The sequence below is a fragment of the Ruditapes philippinarum genome, unplaced genomic scaffold (genome assembly GCF_026571515.1).
Source record: "Ruditapes philippinarum isolate M1 unplaced genomic scaffold, ASM2657151v2 ctg1410_1_1_1_1, whole genome shotgun sequence".
NCBI lineage: Eukaryota > Metazoa > Mollusca > Bivalvia > Venerida > Veneridae > Ruditapes > Ruditapes philippinarum.
Window position 1 is genome coordinate 147,059 of NW_026852513.1, and position 17,700 is coordinate 164,758.

Genomic DNA, 17,700 nt, shown 5'->3' on the forward strand with positions numbered 1-17,700 from the left:
ACCTAGACGAATGTCTGTTTAGATCTGCGCAGTTGGGTACGCTAAAATCAATGTCGTAATGTGCTAACAATCCGACACATTGTGTCTTATTTATATATTGACAGTGTTGCTCGTGATGGCTTATCATAATGCCTTAAACGTTAATTAATTATTTCCCGATTAAACGATATAAAAACTTTTTTATAATCAACTGACCAACGAAAAAAACATCAATTATGAGCATACACTTAGTTTATAAGACATAAAAGGCATCAGACCCGTCACCATATTTAACCAAAGTAAAACGGCACATGTGTGACCTTGCTTAATTAATAATACAGGGCTTAATTAATAATACATGGCGATTATTTAGTTTTTGAAACCAGAACTATGTCCGCACAGCAATATCTAAACTTTAAAAGATACATGTCTTCAAGACAAACTTAATTCCTAGTTTCTAAAAGTCAACAAATGGATATGTTAAAATTTCAGATGTTTTACATCAGTGTAATGCTACAGCTCCTACACCATCCAAATGCAGAACAGTTACCCTTTAGGTAGGGACAACGTGTTTACCAATGATTTAATTAAGCCTGTTTTCACGTTATTAAATCTCGGTTTTAAAATACAGACCGTTTGCATACGGGGATAAGAAAACATTGTATTTCCATCTGAAGAAAATGTGATTTAAATGTTGTGCAACAAAGCGAGATTTAAATTTGGTCCTTATGTATGTGAATGTTTTTATGTCCTTGAGTTTTTATGGACGACTTGCAAAAAAAATCTATCATTCCACAGTAAATCATGCGTCTTATTAAAAATCCCGATGTATAAAACGTCTAAAACATCAAATGCGATTCAACGTATGAATGTGTAATTTTAATGGGATTGGTGCACACAATATTATGATTTTTTTACCTGTTTATCAATATTTATGCCCTAAGAAGATGAAAAAATCATATAATAAATACGCATCGTAAAGTAGAATTCGATTGCTAATTTAACAGATCGTCTTACGCATAAATGCATATTTGTTTTCTCTGCGCAGTTCAATAAACTTGCACAGGAAACAGGGGCCCGTCTTATCAACGATCGTACGATTTTGGAAATCTTAGCGTACGATTTTGATCTACGATTGTCGTACGCTCGATCGTAAGACTGTCTTATCAACGCGGTCGTACGTTCAACCTAAAATCTTACAATTTTCATAAGCGTACGATTCTTACGCCTGCGCACTAACACGTACTCTTCAAAAAAGGAGGTAACGCGCATTTTAATGTCAAACTTGAAAGACGACGTCTGCTTTAATTCTCAGATGTCAAAGAACATGGAAAAAGGTAAAAAAGTAAACTGGTCCGCTGATGAGCGAGATATGCTCATCAGCAAGTGTGAGGATGCTTCTGTGGCGACAGGAAAGTTTTCCTCGTCACTCACACCCGCCGATAAGGTCCGATTTTGGGTCGATGTGACTGAAAGGTATGATTTTTACGACTTTGACATTTATTTTCGATCCTTCTCAGGGGAAACAGACTTTATTCAGCAAAAGAGAAAATCAGATTATTGTACATTCAATTAATAAAGATGGAATACACAAATGGTTGGGAAAACAGCACAGTATTGTTTGTAAAAGTGAAAGAAAAAACTTTATTTAATTTGATGTATTTTTCTTGGGTGGGGGGCAGGGGGAAGGTGAAGGCGGCTGTATGTTCAGCATAGTAGGAGGATGACACTGTTTATTTTTTTAAATCGGTATATTATAAGCATTTTTATGTTAACATCAAAATTTGGTTTCCAGAAACTGCTTCAAAACATATTATAAAAGATCTGGAAATAAAGTTCAGTTTTTAAATTTTAGTGGTACATAGAAATACTGAAAAAAATACAGATGTGAATGGTAATTTAATATGTCAATGTAAGCGTTAATTTTTATCATATTTGCAAACTAAAACAAGGCCAAGCTTTCCTTCATATTTAACATTTATATTAAGAATTTTATGTGTCTTAGATTTTCAGTGTATTTCAGTAATTGTTAAGTTACTTTAAAAATAAAAAAAAAAGTATGAACTTATCAGCAACTGATTTGGGTAGTCTATCTCATTAAGGGCATAATAAAGTGCCATTTGAAATATAAAATTGAAAAAATAAATTGTTTATATCTGGTGACCATCATGGCATGTTGGTTTTATACTTTCCTCAAAAGGATCAGTTTATACTTTCCTCAAAAGGATCAGAAAATAAGATCTATTTCTTGGCTATTTTGGAAGGAATTGAACATGGCTAGTACTAGTAGTGTTGCCATTCTGACAAGAAGTTTATGTTTTAGATTAATATATAGAAAACGAATAACCCCAAAAAATGTAACAGTGTTTTAGCTTTTCACAGCTATGCTTCACATACCAACTACATGAATTAACACAACATAATTTCCAAGTTCAATTCTTTTTTATTTGCTACAAATTTTACTAAATTTTGCTCACTTGAATTAATCTGAAATTGAATCTCAAATCATGTACATACATTAGGTCAATTACCTTTATCAAATCTGCAAAACTTTAAAAGAGGTATAAGAGGTAATGATTAATATTATACATTAATTTATTTTAGTGTGAACAGTGTCAGTGCCTGTAGCCGGACAGTTGAACAGGTGAAAAAAAAATGGGTTGACCTTAAAGTAAGTTGGTTTTCTTACCCTATAACATTTGAATTAATTTCAACTTATTTCAGAACTACTGTTTCATTTTGTACTTCCATATTTTTTTCCCCATTTAAACAGGATTAAAATGTTTGTTATTTTAGTTTCATAAAAATAACATTCAGTTCACTCATGATATATCAAATGATTAAATGTCATTTCAGTCTCAGACAAAGAAAAAAAGCATAAAACACTTGCAGGAAATGAGGAAGACTGGTGGTGGACCTGCCCCAATTCTTGAGCTGGACCACTGGGAGAGCAAGGTAGTATTCTGATTACAGAATTTTATAAAACTTCAACAGACAACATTAATTTCCTTCATGTTAATGGCATTTATAGTATTATATTATACCTCATTTTCAAATTTAATATGACATCATCAAGTCCTTAAACCGCATGCAGACCGGGGGCGGTCCATAATTCTTATAAGAACTGGATGACGTCATACTAAATATAGAAAGTACGTATGCAAATGAGGTATAATATTTTATTTTGTTGTTAAATGATTCTTTTTACAGAATTTATTGTCAGCTGCGCTTCGGGATATATACCTTCCTCAGTCTGACCAATCAGTCCATAAACTTGCATATTGCCCTCAAGGCCATGTTTTATTTGTTAAATATGTTTCATTGGTACTACTGAATGCTTGTAAAATATCAGAAAGGAATAGGACAAGCCAATCGAATTAATTGGTTTTGGCCACTAAGAAATGCAAAACACCTGTAGGAAAAAAAGACAGAGTTGTATGAGCAACATGAATGACACGCCAATTCATATATGCACAATCAAATTCAAAATAGCAATCACTATTATTATACTTTATATACAGTTAACCCAGGCTTGAAATTATGGATAGAAGTTGAGATTTATATGAATTAATTAATATATTTTCTGGATGCAGGTATTACAGACAATTCCCAGATGCAGTGTGGAGGGAATTGAAAATGGAACGGATACATTTTATGGTAACTGGCTTGTTTAAATATAATGCTTTGTGCTGTCCAATATTATTTAAATCAATGCCAACTTCAAAGTGGTGAAATTGATTTTGTAAAGATGTGATTTTCCCACATTAAGCATAACATGTATTAGTTTAAATATAGTAATCCTTTATATATAAACACACCTTTCACCATTGATAATATACTGTATATAATGCATATCTTTCAGAAAATAATGACCCTACCAATAACCAACACATCCCAGATCTTCCTGTTGGTACAAGTACAAGTGATGAGATTGAATGTATGTATAATTATGTAATTTAAATTGCTAAATAAAAACAATAATACAATTTTTGTGTTTCAATAATATATATTTAATGAGACAGACATGTCAATAAAATATCAATATTACAGTCAGGATCAACACCTTTAAGCTCATTGGACTAAAGTCATTACATACTATATCTTGAATGTCTATAAATGTATCTTCATTTCATAAAGCAATTAGGTCATGTGGCAACATATTTACAATATACAACTACATTGGTCACATGTCATCAATGGCACCAAACTTTTTACATAATAAACCTTCTCATTAAAATATGAACTTTGAAGCAGACAGTATGTTTGCTATAAAAGACTCTACATGAAACAGAATCCATTGTTCCATAAAATGTGTACATTATATATTTTAGGGTCCACAATAGAGGACAGTGAACCTTTACTCAAGAGGGCAAAATATGATAGTAAGTATCATTCTTTTTACAATCAATGATTTCTTTTATGCAACTATTATTCTCATGTTAACTATGAGTAAACTTTAACTTATCATATAGATAATCACTTGCTTATTATACATTGTAATATAAATTTCAGATGCTTCAGCAAGAAAGAGTGTACTAGAAGCAAACACATCTAGAGATGAAAGTGAGTATGATACATGTAATTAATTAAAAACAATGACCATCATAAATATCATCTAGTTATCTATTTATCTAACAGTTATGATTGTAATCAAAGTTTTTTCCTGCAAAAATGGAGCTTTTCCACAAGTACTTTACTGCTCGAACAATTTAAAGCTTCAACATTCTTCATTCATATAGATCATATTTTCATTTAATGTAGGATGGCAGTTTATCTCAGTTTTGATAAAGTCACATTTTCAAAATATTATGACTGTAGGCGACAAATAAATTTTATCGAACAAGATTGTCTATTATCAGAAAAACATTTAATTTTCTGCTATGCCAATGACGGAACAAAAATCTTTGAAATTATAATTAATACATAATGAAAACAAATGGTATTTACAAAGGAAATAGATTGTATTGATTTAAGGGTTGTAAATATATTCTTTATTTGATTCCAGGTCATCGTGTTGAAGAACTAGTAATACAGCAAACTGCTGTGATGAGGGATTTAGTTGCCCAAGTTTCATCTTTAAATGAAAATATGAAAACTTTAAATGCAAATTTTGAGAAATTAGTAAACAAATTATCCTGTTAAATTGAAAAGACTGATATTATTTCCTAAACATATTTTAACTTAAGGTATTACCATCCTAATGCATTACCTCCGCTTTGAAGAGTATTCAAATAGGCTAGAACTACTGTTAACTACATTGAAAATGAGGGCCGTGGGTTCAATCCCCAGAAGGGTAATTTTTTTCTGTCTTTTTTTTTCTTTTAAAATTTTATTATTAATCTCTCAGATCCCTAATGGAAGAAAAAAAGTGTTTCCTTTTAATTATATAATAACTGTTAGCTCAAGATACTTCAGCGAACAGGTTTTATAGTAGTGCTAGACCTGTTCTTTACTTTTTATTATTTTAAATAAAAGCTAGATAAAAAACTTCATATTTTGTCCGGTAATATGTAGGATCCCAATAGGGACTCGAAGGAGTTAAGACTGAATCAAACTTTTAAGGTTTTTTTCTTTTTTAATTTTCATAACTTTGATTTCAATTCAGTTGTTAGTATATATGCTAAACTTTCTTACAAGATAAAACTATATGTGATATCTAAAACCTTATCAGCTTCATTAAAAATGAAGACATAAAGACTTTTTAAAATTACCCCTTGCCAATAGTATCTGACACAGATAACTGAAATTAAATTATGCGCTGTTTTTCTTGCCAAACATGAAAATATTACATCTGGTGTTCAGTCAGTGAGATATGGAAAAACAAAGAAATAAACAAACTAATATCCTCCATAAATACATTTACATTCATTAAAATGTATTGGTCTATAATGAATGTTCTGTAATACCATGAATTATTATGTTGATATTAATTTAGTATACCTGATAAATAATATTAGAATTAAACCAATTATGAAATAAAAATATTTTTCTTATGACATGAAGTTATAGTTGTTAATATAAATTCAAAGTTCAAGGAGGAACAATTCTGGAAATAGTCACACTAGAGTTATGGACATTGTCAGACAACATGTGTGTAATGATAAGAATTATATATTTGAAGTTCGAAGAAGATACCTTAAAAGGTAAAGAAGTTATAATATTTCTTGAAAAAAAATCTAAGTTAAAAGGGTGATAAATATGAAAATATTGCTTCAAGAGTTATGAACATTGTCACATAAGATCTGCTTGATGATAAGGAATGTATATTTGAAGTTTGATGCAGATACCTTTAAAACTAAAGAGGTTATAGTAAACAAGAGCTGTCGGTAGGACAGCAACGCTCGACTATTCTTAGTGCTTGATAGTAAATAAAATGCTTGATACAGTTACCTCCTCCTGTTTACAGGTTGGGGTCATGATGGTGAACAAGTGTGCAAAGTTTCAAAGCCATATGTCAATGGACTTTGAAAATATTTGAACTATTACAAAAACTTTAACGTAAATTCTAAGTCGAAAAAGGGGCATAATTCTGTCAAAATGCTTGATAGAGTTACCTCCTCCTGTTTACAGGTTGGGGTCATGATGTTGAACAAGTGTGCAAAGTTTCAAAGCCATATGTTAATGGACTTGGAAAAATATTTGAACTATTACAAAAAACTTTAACGTAAATTCTAAGTCGAAAAAGGGGCATAATTCTGTCAAAATGCTTGATAGAGTTTTCTCCTCTTGTCTACAGGTTTGGGTCATGATGGTGAACAAGTGTGCAAAGTTTCAAAGCCATATGTCAATGGACTTTGAAAATATTTGAACTATTACAAAAAACTTTAACGTAAATTCTAAGTCGAAAAAGGGGCATAATTCTGTCAAAATGCTTGATAGAGTTACCTCCTCCTGTCTACAGGTTGGGGTTATGATGGTGAACAAGTGTGCAAAGTTTCAAAGCCATATGTCTATGGACTTTGAAAATATTTGAACTATTACAAAAACTTTAACATAAGTGGTTACGCCGACGCCGACGCGGACGCCGACGCCGACGCCCGGGTGACTGCAATAGCTCTACTTATTCTTATCGAATAGTCGAGCTAAAAATAACATTTTTCAAGTAAAAATCTATGTTAATGGGGAGATAATTCTTGCAATATTGCTGCTAGAGTTATAAATCTTGTCACATATATGTGGTTAATGATAAGGAATAAACATTTGAAGTATGAAGTTGATCCTTTAATTACCGTAAAAAAATAAAGAAATAACAGTAAAAAATAATATTGTTTAAGGAAAATTCTAAGTTCAAAGGGAGATTAAACTGACAATATTGGTGCTAAAGTTATGAACCATGTCACATAAGATGTGGTTGATGATAAGGAACATATATTTGAAGTTAATACCTTAAGAAATGAAAAGGTTATAGTAAAAAATATTTTACTGCACCAAAACTTTAATCCGAAATCTGGACGCCCACGCCAGGGCGAGTAGGACAGATCTCAAGATACATCGTATAGTCGAGCTAAAAATCCGACACTCTGAAAAGAAGTACGGAAACAAATCAGGGGCAATTTTGCTTAATCTCAGGAACTGCACATTTATTTGTTGATGTTGTGTTAGAATTGAAATAAGATATCCAAATTGGTGATTTTATCGCTTGATAAAACACAGTTTGTCATCCAGATGTGCATCATTATATCACCCAGGCTACACCCTCGTGATATAATTCCTCGCATCCAAACTCCAAACAGTGATGTCATTGAGCAATAAAATCAAAGTCTGGGGTAAAATATCTTTAAAAAGCATGGGCAATTTGCACATTGTAGACCAATACACTTTAAAACAATCTAACAATTTGATCTCTTAAATTCCCATCTTCACTTCCTGGGTTATCAAGGATGTATGGGGTGCTTTCTGTTGCCTCTGGTCTAACACCTTGAGGTTCTGGCACTCCTCGATTAACGCATAAGTTGTGGAGCCTCATGCAAGCCAGCACAACTTTGCCACACTTTCCTGGCTTGAATTGAAGTACACCACCAGTCCTGTGTAGGCAACTGTAAAATACATTTAAAATAGCTTTCACTATGCATGTTGTCTGTTAGGTTAACAATTCCTACATTGAAATGTGCATTAAAACATGATTTCATGTTTTAAATGATTTCTAGGCACCAATAAATTAATTTTTCACAGAAATTCATGTCAGCTTATCTGTTAGATTGAGTTGCAATGATTTGTGATGTAACACTTCATTCTGATGACATATTAATTTTCTAGTATTGATCATACTGAAAAACCAGAGCTGTCAAAAGGACAGCACGCTTGACTTTTCTTAGTGCTTGATAGTATAGCAATAAACTGGATAATGATGGAATAAACGTATACTGATCTTACACTGGATGCCGGTACAAACCTGAATATCTAGCTCAAGGGTAACTGTTTACGGCGGTAACAAGGCTCATATCAATTATTTTCAGAACAGAATCCTGTCTGATAGGCAAGAAAAGAGGAATATCCATTCCTTAAAAAAAAAAAATTAAAAAAGTGGTATAAATCTGTCAAAATGTTTGATACAAACTTTCAAGGCCATATGTAAATGGACAATGACAAACATTTGAGATGTTACATATACTTTCACATAAGTGGTCACGCTGATAGTGACTCCCTTGGCCGGGGTACAAAGATATTCTCTGAATAGTAGCACTGAAAAAGTAATAATAATACCAAGTATTACCGAAACCGTGACTTCAACAAGCCGAAAGCCCTTTCAATAACCATTCTGCCCCTACTGTGGTACTTGTTGAATTCCTCCTCTTGTTGTGTAGTGGGATTCAACTTCGGAGTTAGTAGGTACCTCCTTAAAGGATACCCACTATCTCCCAGCAGCATCCCAGCACCTGTCCTTTCAAGATAATCCTGTAAAATTAAATGAGCAACCACAAGTAACAAACAGTTATTGAAAATGGCCATAATCTCCTTCTTCAATTGCTCAAGATGATGTATTGATAGAAAAAAAAGTAAATTATTTTCAAAGGAGAAATATTTTATTTAGACATTTTTTGACCTTATAAAGAGGCCAATTTTGGCAATTCTGCAAAGCATATACATTTATGTAGTCTTTGTGTATATGCATTTCTATGTAAAGTTAGTGACCACATTAAGTATGGAGTAAAATGATCTAAAAGAGCTAAATAGAGCTTCAAAGGTACAATGTCTGCAATGTTTGGAACTGCAACAGTTAGTTTATTATCCTGGTTGAGATGATATTTGTTATATGTAGAGAGCACACATTTCTACTAGTGTTATATACTTGAAAGGATTACCTTCAAACCACATGCATCAAATAATGCTGAGGCATGCTGTGACCCTGGCCACATTGCCACAACGTCTGTAAATCTGAAAAAGGACATATATTATTCTATATTATCCTTTTTAATTAATCATAATAATTTTTTCAAACATGTTTACAAATAGAAATCATTTCCCTTTTTCCTTATTCTTTAGTATGTAAAATAATCAATTTGTATATCTATATTTGTACAAGGCAACATGCAATTAAGTTTAGGTTTCTTAAGCTTAGCAATAAATACAATGGTGATTGTTAACAATGAATAGATATGTATTTTAGTACCTCATATCTGTGTCACAAACAGCTTGCACATTAAGTGCATGGAAATTTTTTCTGCATACATATGCAGCTTCATTTTCTTTTGGGGCTTCAATAGGAATCAATGTCCAATCTACTGCTCCTGCACAAATTTACAAAAATTGTAAAAAAAATCAAACTGATATATTAGCAATAAAAAACAGAACAAAAAAAGTCATGAAACTCATGTGTTTTCTTTGAAATAGACCTCACATAAGAATTTGTGTAATTGTTGAATGAAAATGCTTCACAAGTAATATTTCAGCTGAAATAGTGGCATGTATACAATTAGTTATTAAGATTTTCACAGGTTATAAGGCCTGATATATATTGAGCCACTAGGTGATGGTTATATTGTAAACAACCATTTATATGCTGCACTATAACATGGCAACAATCAATAAGTCAGCAAATGTCATTCGTTTGGTAAAATGAAATATGATCCATGAATTGACAGCAGCTGTGTATATAATGAAAAGCAACATTCCAAACTTGCAGTATTATAATCATAAAATTTAAATGGTTAAGAATGTTTAAAATACCAATCACGTTAGGGATCCTAGACTTTTGATAAAAAGTTCTCTTCAACTGAATGATGTCATTTCTGTCTGTTGGAAACCTGATAAAAATTAACATTTATTCTGTTGTGACATGGAAACTAAAACACTTGTGCTGATAAACAGCACAAACTTTTATATGAATTAAGTTGTGATAAAATATGTAGATTGTTTGCTGGAATCCCACTTAGTTTTACATGTAAAATATTTGAAAGGTTATATATTATTAGCTGTTAAGATTTTGACAGGTTATATGACCCTATATATGCTTGAATATATAACCAAGCCGCAAAGGTTATATTCTAAACAAATGTTTATATTTGGCCATTCAATATGTCAACAATTTTTATAAAGAATTTTCAATACTGCAAACATCCTTTCTATCATTGAGAGAAAATAAAATAAAATTCTGAATGAATACCAGCATGATTACAATATTTATAATACCATACTGGTTTCCTGGCAGTTTCCGGGGCCCAAAATCACATTTTTAAACAAAAAAAAAAATACTAATCTGGCTATGGACGAGTATTAAACTTTGACAGTTCTAACAAAGCATCATCATGTTTATAATACTGTTCTTTTACTTTCCTACATCATTGGGCAATGTAGGTCTAAATGTAACACCTTTTCTCACTTTTATTCAAAATTTCATATATATAGCAGTTATTTGGGCTTTTATATATTGAATATAATTCAGTACTGGTCAGGGACCATCAACCGGACACTTTTTGAACATTTTTCCGTACTGATTTAATAATTTTTAACCTAGAGACCTTAAAATTTGACACAGTTCAGCTAGGTTCTTCTCCTAACTAACAAACTAGTTTGTTTATTTCTGATTGTATTGACACTTATATCTGAGGCTTGACAAGGAGGGTATCAAAATTACCTAAATTGTCTACACTACAGTACCATATGTCCGGACAAATATGTACATCACGCGATTTAATTCAGATAAAAGCTTGGGTGTTTTGATTTTAGATTTTTAACATGATATACAATATTTCAGCAACAAATGCTGAAGTTTTGGATATTCTATTGTTTACTCTGCAAATGATTATAGCTGGTATATGAGGTCAGGTAATGCTTTCTTGACCCCCCAAATTTCAACGTCAACATTGTAGAAATAGACATTAAAATATTACCATTTACGGAGGTTGAAATAAATTTATTTACTTAATTTTATTTTTAGAAGAAATGTGCATTTATTGTTAATGAAAAAGTGACTGACAACCACTGAACAAAGAAAATACTAAATTAAGCATTTTCGGGTCCGTCCGGGTTTGGTGGTTGTCCGGTTTTGGTGGTCCCCAACCAGTACCAGTATGAAATTTTAAGATGATTTTATCAAAGAAATAGAACTTTCCAACCTTTTCTGTGTTGTCTGCAAATAATTGCTTGTTGTTTCCAAAGTATTGAATTACCTTGAATGGGGTCTCAGTTATTGGAACAATATTCTGAGGGTCCATGGTTCGAGTCCCGGTCAGACTGCACATTTTACTCACCCTGTGACATTTGGCGCCCAACGAGGGACTGTGAATGAATATAGCTCAGAGTTTAATTCACATTGCTCTGAAACTCTGTGAAATTCAAGGATGAATTTCTATATATTGGGGAAGCATGTCACTTTTCAGAACAGTTCACTAATAAGGGGAGAACATGTGTTATCTGCCCAACAGCTCAGTAGGTAGACCATAGAGCCGGGGAACGGTCCCAGGTTCGAGTCTTGGTCAGGTCGCACTTTTCACACCCTGTGACATGTATATAAATTCATTGATCTTCTGTCTGTGTTTTCAACTTTTAATGTTAAGCAACATGTTATCTTGTTGTATGATGAAATACATCTTACTGTCGTTACTTGCATTAGTATTAATAATGACTACAGTAATGATATAATATTATTACCTGATGTTGTTCAATCTAGCATTGACACTAGAAATAAACTCGTCCACAATAACTGCCCCTGACGCTTTTGATACACCATGCAAGTCTGAAACTTCCGACAGAAAATCCCCCTTTGCTAGGAATCTCAGTCCTATGAGAACCTGAAAAATCATACAGTAGCTCTATTCATTGTTCACATAAAAAAAAAATAAAGTAAAAAAGAAAAATAACAATTGTTGGCTTTTATTATACATACCTAAAATATGACATTTCTATTCAATGGGCTGTGAAACTCAGAACTTATTAGCTATCATGTCAATAATTATTCTTACCTACTAGTGCTATAGGGCCTACTTGTCACCTTTAATAATAGACGACATGGACGAGTGCTATGTCATAAATTATGAATCCTTTATCTGTTTATTACTGATTTCTCGTAACTTCTGCAACTGTTGATATTGCCAGCCATTAAATGTAAAATGAACAGTGTTTACATTTCATAACAAAACAGATCAATTAAGGTTTACACTGATAATATAGCAAAAGTAGTACATGTATGATGATTTATGAAACTAACGTCCATAGAACTTTATGAAATAATGTGTTTTGAGAGGTCTCTTAAAACATGGCAAGGTATTACAGTCTCTAATGTCAGGTGGTAACGCGTTCCATAATTTCGCCCGTTTTAGGGGAAAGATCAGCACGACAGAGCTCCTCCAACTCTTTAATCGCTGCTTTATTGAGCCTGTATCGGGAAATGACTTCTCGATCGGTTAAATCATCAATGTGAACCGTTCGTTGCCGAAAACAGCGTGATTTTCGTCGGCGGCGTTCGTTTACCAGTAGTAAGGCGGTCATTTTGTTTGATCTGCGACTGCTTCTCAGCGATCGCAGAAAAAATGCATGATCTTAGGATAATCGTACGATTATGAAAATCTGCGACGTTTGATAAGACACCGCCAAAATCGTACGATCGACGTACGACAATCGTACGATAAAAACGGTCGTACGACCGTTGATAAGACGGGCCCCAGCTTCTTTTCATAACATTTAAATACGTGTATATAGCAAACAAAATAGTTTAATTTGTCCTTGAAAGAGGAACATATACTGGAATAGTTTGATTATTAATCATTCCGTAAATAAAACAGTTTGCATGATAAAAAAAAATCAATATTATGTTGACGTAAGCATTACCATGATTCAATGAATATTGATTAAGACAAAGGTCTGTGACCGTTTCTTTAGGCAACAGCAACACATATTTATATATTGTTTGATTCAATTATTATTATACTTTTACTGAGGAGGACATGTATGTCATATAGAAAATGGAATAATTCTGACATACTTGAATATTCCACTGATGTATAACATCTGTTCACAAAACTCACTAAGGAATCTAAAATACCTGGCGTAATCGTAATTTGTCAGGAACACTTAATCATTTTCTTCCCACTACTTTAATATTAGTTGTAACCATTAATTTATTGTAGCATAAACACACTAAAGATGAAATATCAGTTGTAGTATAATAATTGTCAAACTGATTCATTCAACAGCATTTTTGTTTCCCTGACTATATCTATCACCTGGTAATTAATTTAATACTGTTTCTTTACGTTTTTTTACCATTTTACTCACATACATATACATACAGACAACATGTGTTGACTTTTGCAGCTTTCCAAAAACCTGAATAAAGTGTGATCTCTCTTAAGCATTAATACAACAACAAAACATGATAATTGCAGACTTGGTGTGATATAGTCTGTAAATGTGGGATAATGAAAATTGCTACATTCATTCATTACATACCGTAGGCCTAGCACAGACTTGAGCGGAGCTATATTGTCAAATCTTTTAAGTGCTGGAAACAAGTCCTTAAAAATATAACAACTGTTACACTGAAGTGAAGTACGGGATATCTTTTTACATCTTTTACACCCATTCTTTACAGAACAACACTTTAAAAATCATTTTTTTATTAAACAAAAAGTTGCTTCAAACGTTTCATCCAATTGCATTACTAGATATTACTTTACTGATTTTATCAATTTTACAAAATAGTCACAGATTTATATATACCCTGTGAAATGAAAAGTTTGTTTCGTTTAGCCGGTTCGGGCGTTCTTTCAGGATTCTGATTTTCTCTATTTGCATTATATTTGTCAATGATAATGAATATCTTTTTCAAGAATTCTGGATCTTCTCAAGTCCAAAACATATATCTCCTCCTTCAAAGTTAGATATAGAACAACCTCAACATATGATATAGATCTTTTGTTTTTCTAAAAACATATTTGATACAGAATCACCACAACATATGATGCATTTCATTTGTTGTTTTTTAATACTTCTATGTTACGCATTCTTGTCAATCAAACAGACAAGTAAAAAATTGCTGGGAAATGCAGCAATGTGATTGTCACGGCGAAAAACAAGAAAAAATACAAAAACAAACAAACAGTTAAGTATAATGTTAAGGTATCTCCAAATAGCATTGTGTTGAATTGACAGGTTAACTTGTTAAGAAGGTTTTAAAGTATTATAGTGTAACTTGTTACAAGAGCCATGTATATGTAGTAGAGCAGAATAATTTATCATTCTTGTGTACTGTATACATGTACCTCTTGAGTGAGATCTATCCACATATGTAGTTATACTCTGGACAAAAATTAAGTATGAAAAGTAACAAAGGGCAATACCTGAATAATAATGCACGGTAGGTTAAAAGTCTTGTGTGCCGCACTCCTCCTCAATGAGATCTATCCACCTATGAAGTTTCACGTTGATACCTCTAACACTGTTTGAGATAAGCTCCGGACAAAAAGTTTGAAAAATAACAAATATTAACTCAAAAATTATAAAGGGTATCATTCTTGCGCACAACATTCCTCCTCAATAAGATCAATCCAACAATGAAGTTTCGTGTTGACATCTCAAAGACCTTTTGAGTTATGCTCCTCTCAGGTGAAAAATTAAGTATGAAAAAATACAAAGGACAATAACTCAAAAACTATGAAGGATAGAGTTATCACTCTTTTGCACTGCACACCTCATGAGTGAGATCTATCTACCTATGAAGTTTCATGTTGATATCTCAAAGGCTTTTGTAGTTATGAAATAGATAAATACAGAATCCCTAAAGAAAGCCCAACTTGACAAAATTGAAAATGTTGCAGGCTCTGTTTGATTGAGCCTGTTCATGGACGGTACTGGAAAGTGCAAGTTACCGTCCACGCCCCCTAGCACCGGCTTAAGCAGAATTCAACATTTAAACATGAAATGATGAAATTTTGAATTTAGAAACATCCGCAGATGTATTAATACGGCGGTTATCATGGAACCTTCAACATGACACTTCCATGAAAAGCGGCGTATGGTCCCCAAGTAATAGAAAGCGTGTGCCCTAAACGAGAAAACAATGGGCGAAACTAAATAAAATGGAATTTTGAAAGGGGATCAGAGGTTATGAAGCCTGCATATCACAGATAAGACGTCAAAAGACAAATATAAAAAGCAGGCAACATATCCTTAGGGTGATTCAACATTATTCAAGTAGGAATATTGGAACCACCCAACTAGAAAATGCCGAAAAGTTGAAACTAAAAATACCACAAGCACAACAATAATGTCGTGATGAACGATCTTCAAGTATCGAAAATGTAACATCATTGATTAAATGTACGGGGAGTTTTTTTACAGCCGCCACACGGCACACATAACACGGATGTGATCATAAAATAGATAAATACAGAATCCCTAAAGAAAGCCCAACATGACAAAATTGAAAATGTTGCAGTATGAAAAATAACAGAGGACAATAACTCAAAAATTATGATGGATAAAGTTATCATTTATGTGCACAACATTCCTCCTTAATAAGATCTATCCACCTATGAAGTTTCATGTTGACATCTCAAATATTTTTTTGGGTTATGCTCCACTCTGGTGAAAAATTTAGTATGAAAAGTAACAAAGGGCAATAACTCAAAAAATATGAAGGGTAGAGTTATCACTCTTATGCACTGCACACCTCCTGAGTAAGATCTATCCACCTGTGAAATAGATAAATACAGAATCCCTAAAGAAAGCCCAACACGGCAAAATTGAAAATCTTGCAGGCTTGGTTTGATTGAGACTGTTCATGGACGGTACTGGAAAGTGCAAGTTACCGTCCACGCCTCCTAGCACCGGCTTAAGCAGAATTCAACATCTAACACGAAAATGGTGAAATTTTGAATTTAGAAACATCCGCAGATGTGTTCATACGGCGGTTATCATGGAACCTTCAATGTGACACAGTCGTGCCATTCCATGAAAAGCGGCGTATGGTCCCCAAGTAAAAGAAAGCTTTTGCCCTAAACGAGAAAACAATGGGTGGAACTAAATAAAATGGAATTTTGAAAGGGGATCAGAGGTTATGAAGCCTCCGTATCACAGATAAGACGTCAAAAGACAAATTTAAAAAGCAGGCAACATATCCCAAGGGTGATTCAACATTATTCAAGTAGGAATATTGGAACCACCCAATTAGAAAATGCCGAAAAGTTGAAACTAAAAATACCACAAGCACAACAATAATGTCGTGCTGAACGATCTTCAAGGATCGAAAATATAACATCATTGATTAAATGTACGGGGAGACTTTTTACAGCCGCCACACGGCACATATAACACGGATGTGATCAGGTTCATGTTGATATCTCAAAGGCCTTTGTAATTATACTCTGGGACAAAAATTAAGTATGAAAAATAACAAAGGGCAATAACTGAAAAACAATGCACGGTAGGTTTTCATTCTTGTGTGCTGCACTCCTCCTCAATGAGATCTATCCACCTATGAAGTTTCAAGTTATTTCCTCTAACACTTTTGAGATAAGCTCCGGACAAAAAGTATGAAAAATAACAAATGTCAATAACTCAAAAATTATAAAGGGTAGAATTAACATTCTTGTGCACAACATTCCTCCTTAATAAGATCTATCCACGTCCTATGAAGTTTCATGTTGACATTTCAAAAGCTTTTTTAGAGATATGCTCCACTCAGATGAAAAATTTAGTATGAAAAATAACAAAGGGCAATAACTCAAAAATTATGAAGGGTAGAGTTATCACTCTTATGCACTGCACACCTCCTGAGTGAGATCTATACACCTATGAAGTTTCATGTTGATATCTCAAAGGCTTTTGTAGTTATACTCTGGGACAAAAATTTAGTATGAAAAATAACGAAGGGCAATAACTGAAAAATTATGCACGGTCGGTTTTCATTTTTGTGTGCAGCACTCCTCCTCAATGAGATCTATCCACCTATGAAGTTTCAAGGTGTTACCTCTAACACTTTTTGAGATATGCTTTGACAAAAAGTATGAAAAATAACAAATGTCAATAACTCAAAAATTATAATGGGTACAGTTATCATTCTTTTGTACAACATTCCTTTCCTCCTCAATAAGATATATCCGCCTATGAAGTTTCATATTGACATCTCAAAGTTTTTTTTAGTTATGCTCCACTCAGGTGAAAAATAAAGTATGCAAAATTACAAAGGGCAATTTCTCAAAAACTATGAAGGGTAGATCGAGCTATCACTTTATTTTGCACTGCACATCTCCTGAGTGAGATCTATCCACCTATGAAGTTTTA

The 17,700-nt window shown here is 32.9% G+C and overlaps 2 protein-coding genes across 2 annotated transcripts; one reads left to right on the top strand and one right to left on the bottom strand.

The window, feature by feature from the left end:
• Positions 1 to 1,042: 1,042 nt before the first annotated feature.
• Positions 1,043 to 5,121, top strand: LOC132715380 (uncharacterized). The gene is made up of 8 exons (XM_060698381.1): positions 1,043 to 1,455; positions 2,584 to 2,650; positions 2,836 to 2,934; positions 3,573 to 3,636; positions 3,842 to 3,916; positions 4,311 to 4,361; positions 4,492 to 4,542; positions 4,985 to 5,121. Exons 1-8 carry the CDS (start codon positions 1,256 to 1,258, stop codon positions 5,119 to 5,121), a joined length of 744 nt encoding a protein of 247 aa, XP_060554364.1. The 5' UTR covers positions 1,043 to 1,255.
• A 1,949-nt stretch (positions 5,122 to 7,070) lies between these two features.
• Positions 7,071 to 12,370, bottom strand: LOC132715390 (putative nuclease HARBI1). Its single transcript, XM_060698392.1, has 6 exons — positions 12,070 to 12,370; positions 10,147 to 10,223; positions 9,590 to 9,707; positions 9,282 to 9,354; positions 8,693 to 8,874; positions 7,071 to 8,015 (listed from the first exon to the last, which is right to left on the bottom strand). The coding sequence occupies exons 1-6, from the start codon at positions 12,219 to 12,221 to the stop codon at positions 7,799 to 7,801; spliced, it is 819 nt and encodes a 272-aa protein (XP_060554375.1). The 5' UTR covers positions 12,222 to 12,370; the 3' UTR covers positions 7,071 to 7,798.
• Between the last annotated feature and the right edge of the window lie 5,330 nt (positions 12,371 to 17,700).